The 14,142-nt window shown below is 44.6% G+C and overlaps 1 protein-coding gene across 1 annotated transcript in view; it reads left to right on the forward strand.

Moving 5' to 3' along the window:
- GEMIN5 (gem nuclear organelle associated protein 5) overlaps positions 1-14,142 on the forward strand; it is a 69,764-nt gene that overhangs the window by 20,756 nt on the left and 34,866 nt on the right. Inside the window, exons 9-15 of the mRNA XM_083181718.1 lie at positions 1,271-1,483; positions 2,908-2,993; positions 6,259-6,341; positions 7,319-7,455; positions 8,080-8,153; positions 9,581-9,762; positions 10,527-10,666. Of these exons, the coding sequence (XP_083037844.1) occupies positions 1,271-1,483; positions 2,908-2,993; positions 6,259-6,341; positions 7,319-7,455; positions 8,080-8,153; positions 9,581-9,762; positions 10,527-10,666 (915 nt within the window). The remainder of the gene's footprint in view (positions 1-1,270; positions 1,484-2,907; positions 2,994-6,258; positions 6,342-7,318; positions 7,456-8,079; positions 8,154-9,580; positions 9,763-10,526; positions 10,667-14,142) is intronic.

Below are 14,142 nucleotides of genomic sequence, written 5' to 3' on the forward strand. Positions count from 1 at the left end.
TTTAGCCTACGTTGAAAACTTAGCGTAGCCGGGCGCACTGATAATACACAAGTACCATAGAAATTCGTTATGCAGCTTATAATAACTGTATCTTGTGGAATTATCTGACCTCAAAGTGACCAAAATATGTGGCCATCTAAATGGCACTCATTGACCTAGTATGTTCTGTTTCCTATTACCTGCATATACAGGTCTATTTTGTACTGACCAAATTCAGTTACCAACAAGTCCTATGGGTCCCTTCACATTGTGATAAGTCCCCCATACACCAGAATGACATTGGACCCAAACATCCAATCTTGACTGGCCGTGCAACGGATTGTGTGCACACAATGTGAGGTCGGCCCTCAGATAAGACGTGCTGCACATCTCATCCGTCGGCTCTCATTATGGTTGTAAGCAGATCGTCCTGATGTACGGCCAGCTATAGCATAGTACGGTTATTGTGTGACACAACCTCTGCGTGCTTATAGGCATATTCAGTTAGCGTGGATTCACCCGGGCATGAATCCCTGAGGGTGTACATTTCCTCCCAGCTTTACAAGCTGCAAGGAGAAGTCTGAGCTAAAAGGCACAATTGAGGGGTGCACACATGGGAAAACACCATTTTTCCCCCTGCTATTTACATGAAGTCACTGAGTTTCTGCTCAGTAATCCCCAATTTTAGGTGCAGGGGAAAAAAGGAGATTTATGTTCTTACCTGTTAAATCCCTTTGTTTGAGATCCATAGGAGAAAGGGCTATAGGTGGTGTGGACCTGGCAGGCCCCAAATGGGTTAAAAACTCTTATGCCTCCAGGAACTTCAGTAACGTTCCCGAAGCGTGCCCGTGAGGGGACGATTACGCTACATAAGTTCCGTAGCATAAGCGGTGGCCGCAAAGATGAGGAAGTACCGATTTATCTGGTGGGAACAAAAATTTGGCAAAGTATGGGAGCAAATTAGAATTGAACATTTGTTCCCAAACAGACAACGGTCATTCAGATAAATTGGTTAAATCCATTTGATTTAACAAATTTATACGCACAATCAATTGGTACATCTCCTCCTAAGTTTAAAGAGACCGATGGTTGTTACTTCTCTATAGTTGATGCACAATTCAATTGAAGGAGTATATTATCTTTGTTTTATTGCTTTGGTGAAATGGCCATATACAACTTGCAATTTAAATTCATTGGAAGTATTTGTATAGTTTGTAAGGGCATTTACATAGTGCTGAAGTGGCTCTCTACTTATCAGTGTAATGTATTTCTGCGCTTCTTGTGTGTGCAGGTGAAATGCTGGGACTTGGGTTCCCTGTCCTGCTGCTGGTCACTGAGTTCATTAGGTGGCTTTGTGTACAGCCTGGCTTTCTCTCCTGTGGCAGCCGGATGTCTGGCGGTCGGTGTAGGCGACAGCATGATCCGTGTGTGGAACACGCTCTCCGTCACGAATGCATACGACGTGAAAACACTATGGCAGGGCATCCGGTCCAAAGTGACTGCGGTAAGGGCGTGTAAATCGAAAAATGCCTTCATTGTGTTGATAAGCAGGGAAAGGGTGACTTTATAACCAAGTTACATATGATCTCATTGTAAATGTAGAAATGTATCTTTCACAATGCAACTGTGTGCTCCTAGTACTTTCATATTTATAAATAATAAATCATTAATTATGTAACAAAGTTGTTCACGTGAGACGGGTAGTGCTTGCTCTTCCACCCTGTACTTTTTTGTCCATGGTGTTACGGATTTGACTTGCAGTTACCGTACAAAATTGAGCTCCGGTGCATCTTATTTCCACTGATCATCCTTGAGATGTTCCTACAGCTTCATTGGAGTCCACCTGGGCTATATTCAGTTGATTGGACAAGAAAGACAACCAAGTGGCCAGATGGAAGTAAAAAGCACATGGCAGCCCACCTGGATTTTGCCACAATGCACTTGGACCATGAGAAAGAGAAAATTCCCTGGTATGATGAGACAAAGATTGAACTCTTTGGCGTGAATGGCAAGCGTTCTGTTTAGAGGAGAACCAGGCACTGCTCATCACCAGGCCAATACCATCCCTGCAGTGAAGCATGGTGGTGTCAGCATAATGCTGTGGGGATGTTTTTCAGCGGTAGGAACTGGAAGATTAGTGAGGATAGAGAGAAAGATGAATGTAGCAATGTACAGAGACATCCTGGATAAAAACCTGCTACAGAGCGCTCAACCTCAGACTGAGGAGATGGTTCATCGTTCAGCAGGACAATGAACCTAAGCACACAGCCAAGATATCAAAGGATTGGCTTCAGAACAACTCTGTGAATGTCCTTGAGTGGCCCAGCCAGATCCCAGACTGGAATCCGATTGAACATCTATGATGAGATCTGAAAGTGGCTGAGCACCGACGCTTCTCATCCAACCTGATGGAGCTTGAGAGGTGCTGCAAAGAGGAATGGGCAAAACTGGCCAAAGATAAGTGTGCCAAGCTTGTGGCATCTCATTCAAAAAGACTTGAGACTAATATCTGCTAAAGGTGCATCAAAAAATATAGACCAAAGACTGTGAATACTTGTGTACATGTGATTTCTTAGTGTTTTATTTTTAGGGAAAAAAATCTCCCCAAAACTTTTTTTTAGATTGTCATTATGGGGTATTTTATGTAGAATTTTGAGGGGGAAAAATGAATTTATTCCATTTTGGAATAAGGTTGTAACATAACAAAAAGTGAAGCACTGTGAATACTTTGCGGATGCACTGTATAGTATTGGAGGATTTCTTTCTCTGGATGCCCATACGTTGGATCCTGCAGCAGGCCACATAGATCCACAAACAGTGAGGAACGTTGTTTGCATGTGTCACTGGGTTATTTTTGTTTGTTCTTTTTCCATATCCAAGCTATGGGAAGAGATTCTTCCTCCCTCTTACTGGGTTTTTCTTCTTCAGCTTTCCTGGCATCCTACCAAAGAAGGCAGTCTGGCGTTCGGAACGGATGATGGCAAAGTTGGGATATATGATGCCTTTTCCAGCAAGTAAGTTACACAGGCACAGATGGGTAAGATCTGTGCCACAATGGTAGAGTAACTGCCATTATCTGCCTGGAATAACGGTAAACCTCTGTAGTATGGCATTTGTCATCAGGCTTGTGGAAAATAATGGCTTTAGTGTCCGTATAGGATACAGTCTATGGTGGTTATTCACCAGACCCCGCCTTGCGAATGGTGGTATGCCGGCCCACCATTCGCATGGCGTGTCTCCGCACAGCATGCGAGTGAATCACATAAACATCCATTCGCATGCCATTTGGGACCGTCCCACATCTTTCGATTATGCTCCTAGCTAGCACGGTGCCCCACACCCTCCACCCGCAAAGACAGTTTGTTCTCCGTGGGTGCACACACCCAGCACATGCGCAGAGATGGGCAAAGCACCAACATCGGTCCAGCAATGTGTGACAACATGCTACTCCTAGCGGGACATATGGGTTTTGTAATTCGGGATCTATTGTAAGAAAGTGGGTCCCAGACTTATCTTGAGCGGATAACGAATAATTATCTGTATACTTATGGCTGGTGCAGAGTCGAACAGAAATTGGGAGTAATTGCTTATATATACTTTGTATTGGATTGTATAAGTCTTGCAATGCCCCTGTTTTACTACTTATCACCACCATAGGCACACACTTGCACTAGTGTATACTTAATGCAAACTATACATTTGGGAACAGGCTTATTTACCCTTGCACCCATCTTTTAATAGCCTGCAGATGGCACTCCCCCCTCTGTGACAATGCTCCATTATGCCTCAGCAGTAAGTGGAGATGACATGCATGTGCCTCTGCATTGCACGTACTTGGATACATGTCCTTCCTGATCATGCACAGTGTAAAATACGCAAAATATGCTCCATAAACATGCGGTGTTCAACTATTGAGATTTACTTTCACACTGTCCATTACACAGCAAACAGAACACATCTAGGGTTCTGACAAACACTGAGCTCTTAAGGCCCCCATGCACTTGTGTTATAAATCGGATGAAAACAGGTAGAATCACATGTGTTTAAGCTCTGTCCCGATCCGAGTCCCACATCGAATCAGAGTCACTAGATCGAAAGGCCTACACTACAGTTATCAGATAGCGCAGCCCTTGCTAGGATCGTAAGCAATATATCTTATGCGGAAGGACCTCTTAAGATATATTGCTTGCTATTCTGCCACCCAGGAAGCTTCCTGGGCTGTTCTAGGGGATCGGATCCCCTCGCGGAAGTAGCAGTAATGTATGGGTAGTGTGGGAAGCGGTCATTAAGTCAACAGCATGTTGGTTGATGGTCATTAGGTTGACACCACCAGGTCGACATGGGACAAGGTCGACAGGTCATTAGGTCGACAGTCAAAAGGTTGACATGGGGTTTTTCACAGTTTTTTTGAGCGTACATGTGCCGACAGGCGGTATTTCATGCCCTACCATTCAATAGGGCGCGGTGGGAGAATAAAATAGTGTGCCAAGCCTAGCGAGGCACCGTGCCCGAAGCATGCCCAGTGCTGCAAGGGGACGCGGTGCACTATATCCTGTGTCCGTCGACTATGTCGCCGTTTGGGAAAAAAAAAACACACCCGGGTAGTGTAGTGCATGTGGATCAGCGACAGAGACCAACGGCTCGCTGGTGTGCGCATCAAGTCATTATGGTGCCCACACAAGGAACAGTTTTTAAACAATAGGTCGTTCCAGTCAGACACAAAATGTAATATCATTTAATATATCTTACCGTGTGTGAGCACTTCAAGTCTGTATGTTTAAGCTGGGTACACATGTAAAGATGTATCGGTCCAATCTGTCTGGTGGAAACAAAAATGTGGTAATGTATGAGAGAAAATAAGGTACTTGTGTCGTTTTACGGCGACAGCTTACGCCACGTTTGAAGCTACGTTATTAGCGTAGCCCAACGGCTGCCTTACTTGTGTAGTTTCATGGCGGCAGCCTAAGCTAAGCCTACGCTGCCGCCGTGAAACTACACAAATAACTACCGTACTGGTGCCGGGAACTGCATCTCTGTTCCTTGCGTCCTTGGCAAGCCTAGTGAGCGCCTCTCACACAGCGCCGGCGCCCTGTGTGATCCCTTCTCCGGCAGAGAGGGGATCATGCGGGCGCCGGCGGAGAGGCACTCCATCTGAGATGTCTGAGACGCTTCTGCGTCTGAGTAACTATTGCGGCAGGGTACAGCAACCCTGCCGACAGGGTTGGGGGTTCGGCAGCGTGTGCGTCTCCTGCACAAAGAGGGGGTGCGGACGCAAGTACATCTCATGCACAATAAAGGAGGCATTTGCCAGTGCTCCATGTTACATACTGGCAAATGCCTCCATTTGAAACCCCCACTATCCACGCCAGCCCAAAGCGTGGCGAGGGGATGCATTACGTGTCCTCCCGACCATTTCATACCCCCCACCATCCACGTCGGCGTGGAGTTGATTTTATAAAGTGTGGAGAGCGGACACGGAATACATGTAAAGTAATCCATGTCCCCTCGCTGTGCTCGCCACGCTTCGGGCTCGCTGCGCTCGCCACACTTTATAAAATCAACTCCATGCCGACGTGGATAGTGGGGGTATGAAAAGGTCGGGAGGACGCGTAATGCTTCCTCTTGTCATGACAGGCGGGTTAAAACGGTCAATGGTTCCCTCATAATGTAATAAGCGCAGACTGACTACGCTAACTACGTAAGCTCCGGCTGCCGCAAATGGGCGGGAACACGACGCTGATACTTACAGGGACGCCTGACTGACTACTTGTGTAGTTTCATGAAAACCGCTTAAGCTACGCTGTTAGCGTAGCCCAATGGCTGCAGCTGCGGGAACACAACACTGATTCTGACAGGGACGCTGACTATGCTGCTCGCGGGAACACTACGCTGATTCTGACAGGGATTCTACGCTAACTACGTAACTGCAGCCGTGAAACTACACAAGTACTGAAAATAAGTATTGAACATTTTCTCCCAGACAATGGTAAATTGTTTAAACTTATTTGATGTAACAAATTTATATCAACATTTTTTTGTTTGTTTTTTAGGGAGCAAATGGTTGATTTATTTACTTCCTACATTTTTTTTTCTTCCACCGGACAGATTGGACAGATAAATATTTAGGTGTGGAAGCTTATGCGCATTGTTGAGTTGAAATTCCACAATAAAGTTTGTGGTCTTCCGTTTTCTCTGTGTTGCTAGTGAGGAATGATTGCAAGAGGCAAGTACTGTATAAGGATGTATGATAATACTGTACTTTTTTATTTTTGTCTGCAGACCCCCTCAGATTTCCAGCACGTACCATAAGAAGACCGTGTATGCCCTGTGCTGGGGACCTCCACTGCCTCCATTCTCATTTGGTAAGATTGTAGCTACTGATCTCTGTTGTAAGGTGACTCGATGCTGCTGCCCATGGTGCATAGACGTGGTAGTGACACCGTAGCTCCACAACGGAATACCACACCCTACTCTACCTTATGCAGTGCCCAGTGCAATTGTGCAAAGCAGGCCTGTGAGTCTGTTTAGGCAATCTCCTCTTTCCATATACTGTAATCTGCTGCAGATAGCTGAAAGCACACCATGGGCATTTTAATAAACTATGTTAACTAATGAATAACCCCTTTTTAAGTTACAGAATTTGTAGTATTTAAAAAAAATTGTATAGCACCAACATATAAATTAGCACCTTACAAAGAATGTTCCATCATCCACACAAGTCCTTGCCCCAGTGGAGCTGACGATCTATACTATATACTATTGTCAAAAGCCATTAAACCTACCTGCATGTTTTGGACTGTGGGAAGGAACCTTACCAGCCATAGGCATACACAGCCCCAGTGCTGCAAAGCAGCGACGCTAACCACTGCAGCCCATTCTATAAACCTTGTATACACTGCAGTCCCATAGCACAGTTACTGCAGGTCTTGCCCATGTTCTAATGTGCCCACAGATTCTCATGGTCAAATGAAGCAGTTGGTACAACGTTCCTTGTAGCGAGGTGAATGCACTAGTTCTGCCATGGCAAAGATATGGATACAACGAGCACAGATTGGACTAGAACACTAATTTATCTTGGCCAACAAATGATATGGCAGCCTCACAGCCCACCCAGCTTTCATAAATGCAAATATGCAGACACAAATGTGATCTTTGCAGAACACTTGCAGTCTCGTTAAATATAAATGAAGGCTGCCTATGTAGCTTTCCTTTCAACCTTACTGATATATTGAATTCACTTTTCCATATATAGAACTGTAACAGATTGTATATCATATACTAAATAAAATTTTGTGTAAGAAACAGAACAAACCCCTCCTTTATTGTGTGTTTCCTTCAGGTGCAGAAGGGGACCGGCCCCCATTCTCCCTGTATAGTTGCGGTGGGGAGGGTGTGATCTATCAGCACAACCCCTGGAAGCTGACTGCAGAGGCACACGATATTAACAAACTCATCCGGGATACAAATGACCTTAAAGTAAGTCTTTCCTCCATATACTATTACTTTTTTATTATCTCCGTATTTATAAATGTGTCCATAGGCTTTCTGGTAGCAGACACTGGTATTATATTATTAGGGTAAACCGATACTTATGGCAATGTAAGAAGGAGATTATGACCCTAGGTAGATGTATGAAGCAGTGATAACGAAGAATTGGCCCATGGCAACCAATCCGCCACTCTGTATAATTTAATATTATACAAATTATAGATGCTATTTCAGTGCTGATTGGTTGCCATGCGCCACTTCTCCTCCCTTATCACTGCTTCATACGTTTACCCCTATATCAAGCAACTGATTTCACCATACGTTTCCATGGAGGAGATGATCTTGTAAAGCAGTGGGATTCCCAACCCTGGTCCTCAAGTACCCCCAACAGTGCATGTTTTGCAGGTCTCCACACAGAATCACAAGTGCTATAATTAGCTCCACCTGTGAATCTTTTCAAATGTGCCTGAATAATGAGTGCACCTGACGGGTGACCTGGAAAACGTGCACCGTTGGGGGTACTTGAGGACCAGGGTTGGGAACCACTGTTGTAAAGGTATACTTAAAACTATAGAAGCCCTAGGATTGATGGGTTGTGATCTCTTTCATCAGCACAAGTTACCAACACACACAGAGATGAGCTGGAAACCAGACTGGCAACATTTGGCCATTGGCAATGAAGATGGGTATGTGGTCTATGCCAAGATTACAAATTGCTTTATTGAAATGAGAAATTTGCTATATTGAAATGAGAAATGCCATATGACAGGATGACACAATATACGGTCATCTATTTGATCAATGTATCTGTAAAGCGCTTGGGATTTTCCATGTATCTTGTTTTCATATGATAATACTGCACTGTGTTGAAGAGTGATTTGAACTTGAGCCCTCACTTAACACACTGAGCGTTTTTTGCGATTTATTTTTTCCCCCAGGGTGGATGACTTTCCATAGCAGGATGCTAAGGAAAGCCGTCCACTGCGTTGCTCATCTGTTGGTAATACCAGCAGATGAGCGTCAGCCGCCGGCGATGATGCGAGAGTGTGCTGGGTGGCTTTCGAGCTGAAAGCAGCTCAAACAGGTAAACTGAGTGGCTTTCAGCTCAGTCGCCCAGTGTGTATGGGCCTTTATTCATTCTTTACTTGTATCTCTTAAAATGTCAGCCTTACGAAGTGCAGCGGTCACACTGGAAACCCTATAAGCCTGTTTTTTTTTCTTCTTTTTTGGGGGGGGGGGGGGCTCGCTCCCTAAAAAAATCCCACAACTGTGACTGCTGCCCGGCCCTGCCCCCAGCAACCCGGCTGTGTCCGGCGTGACTTTAGCACACAGCCGGGTGAAGGAGGTGGGACCGGGCAGCGGCTGAAGCTGAGCGCAGCACTGATCTCAGCACTCAGACGCGCTGCCCAGCAGTAGGAGCGCATGCAGTGGCACTCCCGAGAGTTTTCCAGGTTTGCTAGTCTGCGCACTAGAGCACAGCCCGAAAAATTCTCAGGAGTACCAGGGAAGGGGTTAATATAATGCCCCCCATCTACATCGCGTGAAGAGGGCTACTCTGACTAAGTAAAACAGTATGCGCTTGATAACCCTTATTTCATGTTGGAAGTGCATTCTTACAGTATGTTAATATTTAGCCTCCATTCTCTCAGCGAGCTACAGGCCCATTTTACAAAATCCATCCACCATTAGTTCCAGAAAAAGGTCCTTAAAATAATGAGCACTTTATGCGATTTTGGGTTCTGCTTATTAACGTCCATCTGTTTCCAATTTTAATGTGCACAATGTTGTTGGACAAAAATCTTATAATTTATGTTGTCAATTTAAGGTTACAATTCATAGTTTAGCAACTTTCCATAGTTTTCCCTCCTTAAAAGGAGATGTTTTACACCTTGTAAAGAGGACAAGCTGTTGTCTTGCACGTAGCAACCAATTAGATTGGATGCATGTGTTTTTATAAATAATAGCTAGTTTCTGGTTGCTAAGGACGACATCTCTACTTATTGTCTTCAGAAGGTTTGATCATCTCCCCTTAGTCCTCTATGGTGCTTCCACCTGACACCTTGATACCACATCTGCAGCTGTCATTCTTTATCATCCTGTCCTGCTATTCTAGGAGTATTGAAATCTTTCGGGCTCCGAGTCTTCAGCTAATCTGCACTATTCAACAGCATCATAAACTAGTGAATGCTCTTCGATGGCACCATGATCATAGCGAAGACCCAAATCTCCGCTTCCTCTTGGCATCAGGATCCAACAACGCTGTCATCTACGTGCACAACCTGAAGGGGGCACTGGGTGAGTTTGCTTGTTTCTTGCACCGATGTTAAGATGTATTGTACCTGGGAAACAAGTTTTAGCTTTGCATCAGATTTTATTATTGTCCGTTAATGCTCATTAGCAAAAAGAATCCTAAAGCAATTTAGGGGGTCATTTTAGTTTGATCGGCCTGTTGCATATTCGCAAAGGGGACCGATATTGACGGCATGCGCATGGGCAGGTCCTCACTGCAGGCGCCCTCGGAGACTTGCAGCAGGGGGGGGGGGGTCAGACAAGGGGCGTTCACATGCACAAGCTGGGTGTGCCCAGGAAACCGCTGGGTGGCTGACAGCACTGGATATCAGCTGCCTGCCCTGTTCTCAGAGCAGGGAGACACTAATCTAAGTCACCAGAGAATTATTTAAATTAGCCAGCGCTAAAGAAATCATTCGATAGTGGCCATCGGATGATTTCAGCCACCCACGCCAGACTGTGAATGGATGTTTATGCAAAACATCCATTCGCAGTGCTGCGGGGAAAATCGCTGGGGGGAGGGGGGGCAGGCATTCGGCGTTACAAGGCTCGTAAAGCAGTGAACTAATGCTACTTTGCGAGCCAACCAGAATGAGGGCCTTAGACCAGTGCATTGGTACCCAAAGTGTTTTCTGTTCACATTTCTCGTTGGATCATTTGGAGGCTACCTGCCTGGGCTCAGACAATAGAAACAGAACTCCACCGAATAGGATTCCTAAAAGATTTGAAAAGAGGATGAATCTCTCTGTTATTGTCTTGTGTTTTTGCAGAAAGCGGCGGCGATGCCCCCAGCACCATCACAGACCCTTTCCGCACTCTGTCTGGGCACACCGCAAAGATCACAAGTCTCTCCTGGAGCCCTCATCATGACGCCAAGCTGGTATCTGCCAGCTATGATGGAACCGCTCAGGTACAAGGGGACTTATGATTAGGCCTAACAATCTTTCCGTTTTATTTTGTGTGTGTACATGAGGATATTAATGGGGGAATCTATGTGATGTTGCTGCATTTAGTGATTGTGAGTAAATATATCTTTACCTTAGTAACTTATTACCCAACAGCCACCACTCCCTACCCCGTGATATTATTAAAAAAAAAAAAAATGTAATAATTAGATGGCATGTTGGTTGTGAGAACTTATAATACCTATTGAAATTCTTGCCAAATACCAAAGTTCCAGTTGAGGCTCTTTATCAAAGTGACTAATTCCAGGTCCAAGCCTGGAGGTGATTTATCAGTCACCACTGCTATAAAATAAAAGGTTTTCTGAAGTGATTTGGTAGATGAATCCCTGGTGCTGTGGGTTCGAGTTTTCACCTTACACTAGGGTGACCAATTCATCCCTTTAATCCGGGACACATATTAATTACACAGGTTCTGTGGCAGTTTAAAACCAGGTGAAATGGAGTCTTGAGGTGTGGCAGTTTAAAACCAGGTGAAAGCCAGCCACAGGACCTGTGTAATTAATGTGTCCCGGATTAAAGGGATGAGTTGGTCACCCTACCTTACACCGAACATCCCCATATTATGGGCGAAGGGAACTCCTACTTCCAGCTCTTCCACTGCACTCATCCATGTGTCATTGCCTCTTTTAAAGTTGCTATAAGATGAGCAGTTTGCGTGTTTTCACTTCCATCCAGGCTGGGGGCCACTTGGGATTGCTATGTGGGACTGCAGGAGCTTGGACTTAAATTAAAACTATAGCTTTAAGGACGATGCCCCCCCCTCCCATCGTGCCAGTGCAATTTAAGTGGTGGTCAGAGTAGACCCTTCCGGAAGCTTCTAGGCAGTACACTTGTAGTTAAGGCCCATACACACTGGGCGGTTTTGAACTGAAAGCCGCTCAAAACACCAAGTGTGTACAGCTTGATGAGCGGTAATTCGTGCTCCCGCATCATCGCCAGGAAAGCCACTCCTCTGCTTTTTATTACCAGCAGAGGAGTGACTTTGTTTGACGGCATTGCATAGCACTGCATTGCATTGCAAAGCCGTCTGCCTTAAATCAGGAATTGTCTTTTTGGGGTTTTTCAACTGTAAGTACACACAAATTCTCTTTTTGCAGTTAACTCCTCCTCCAAGAGGATAATGGAGAAAAATGTCAGTTATCTCTATCATTAGGTAGTTTTAGCAAGAGACTCAGACAGACATAGAAGATTTCTCATGTTTTGGAGAGGAGTTAAAATTGCAAGATTATATGGGTTTGGGTTTTTTAGGGAGGATGGTGCAACATACACTACACAACAAGGAGAGCAAGCAGTTGGCTAAACCTGACCGTACTCTGTTTAAGGGGAAGAAAATGCAGTCCTATTCCTTCCTTTCGTTTCTGAATTTGGATAGTTTGAACTACTAGTTGTGGACACATCCTGCCAGCAGCTGACACCTTAGGTCTTTCATGGCACCACAGGGACTTTCCTTCTGTTCTGTTTGCGTCCTCTCCAAGTTTCGAGGCTGACCCAGAGGCCAACCCTCTTCTGGAATTTCCCGTCTTCAAGACCCCATGTTTGTCGTCAAGCTCCCGCCACTTGGTTATTGCCGGCCTGGAACCCACATAGCTTTGTGTCTTTTAATATAAAGGACACTTACTTACACATTCCCATCTGGGAATCGCATCAGGCCTTTTTTTTCGTTCTGCAATTCAGTCTACCAGTTTGGGCTCTGTCGTTCGGTGAGACCTGCTGGCAGGTCTCTGTTTCAGCATTTGGGCTGGTGTTCTCCTGATCACGGATGCCAGTCCCTGTGCCTGTGTTGCGGTGGTGTTGGAGAGTCAATTCCTGGGTGGTTAATTGTGTCTTGGGGCTCTCTTGCCAATCAGTGTTCTGGAACACAGTCAATTCGCCTGCTGACTGGCCAGTCTATTTGGGTTTAGTAGACAATGCCACAGATGTAGCATATATCCACCGGGTGTGTGGGACTCCTGGCCATGCGCAGAGGTGGTCACATTCTGCAGTGGGCAGAATGACCTGACTAACTCATCAGAAGGTGTCCCAGAAACTAGTTTGCCTTTGGGGCATGTCCAGATAGACCTCATGGCCTCCAGAGGAAATAAATTACCCCGCCCCTGCTCCTGAAACCAGGATTCCGCAGCAATCGGCAATGCTCTGTGACCTCATTACATCATGTCTATCTATTTACGCCTTTTTTCCTTCTACCACACGTGTTCAAATGCACCAAGCACAAATCCACCACAATCATTCTCGTGGCTCTGGAGAGGCGTGGGTGTATTCCACAGTTGATTTATTTCCTCCGTCGTGCTCTGAGTTCCAAAGGCAACTTCTGCCCATTACATTGTATCTGTAGGTCGTACATGGCATGGTGTGAACAGTGAAGATTCCCTCCTGCATCGTTCTGATTTTCTCAGGTGTTGTTTCTACAGGTTGGCCTGGATGTGGGCCTAGCCTATTCAAATGGGCTTCTGCACTGTTCCTTTTTGTTTCTGGTTCTGATTTGCAGGTGGTTCTTCCTATTCCACTGCCCTTTGTCCTGCCTACATCACCCTGCTGGGACCTTTTTGTTTTGACCTTTGTCCAGTTGGCTGTTTTTGAACCTTTTGGAGACATTAAATTCAATTTCTTAGCCTGGAAGACACTACTCCTGTTGGCTTTGCTTCTATTCAAAGGGTCTCTGAGCTAGGAGCCCTGTCATTTCACTCTCCCAATCTTATTTATCATGATGATCGGCTTCTTTGTGCTTCACGATGATGCGAAGCGCCGCTTGCATGATTCTAAGGAGACACTGGCATGTTGGATTCATCTCCGAGCCATTAAATTGTTGCTTTGATCTGATGTCTATTACCCATGGCGTGTGCATATTTTTTTCAGAGGTGCGAGAAAATGTGTTTTTAAAGTCTAGTTTTTCCAGCGCCCAAAGCAAAAAAGTCTAGTCTGTAAAAACCAATCAAAGGCTTGTATTCTTTTCTAACTTGTACTAGATAAATCAAAGTTCATTGGTTAATAGGCTTATTTTGTTGGCCATTTAAAACCACAAAAGGCTATCTCAATCGTAGACTTCTCTAAGATAATGGACCGCTTTAGAAAGTGGTAACTTTCCCAGAATAAAGATATATATGTGTATATATGTATATGTATATGTATGTATATGTGCTATTACAAGCACCCCGTCATTCGACAGCACATCGAAGTATGGATGGATGTGTGTGTGTGTGTGTGTGTGTGTGTGTGTGTGTGTGTGTATGTATGTATGTGTGTGTATATGTATGTATGTATATGTATATATATATATATATATATATATATATATATATATATATATATATATATATATATATATATATATATATATATATATATATATATATATATATATATATATATGTATATATATTATTATTATTTTTTTCTTTCATCACATTTATGGATCTCCATTATT

This window comes from Crinia signifera, chromosome 4 (genome assembly GCF_055691185.1).
Source record: "Crinia signifera chromosome 4, ASM5569118v1, whole genome shotgun sequence".
Lineage (NCBI taxonomy): Eukaryota > Metazoa > Chordata > Amphibia > Anura > Myobatrachidae > Crinia > Crinia signifera.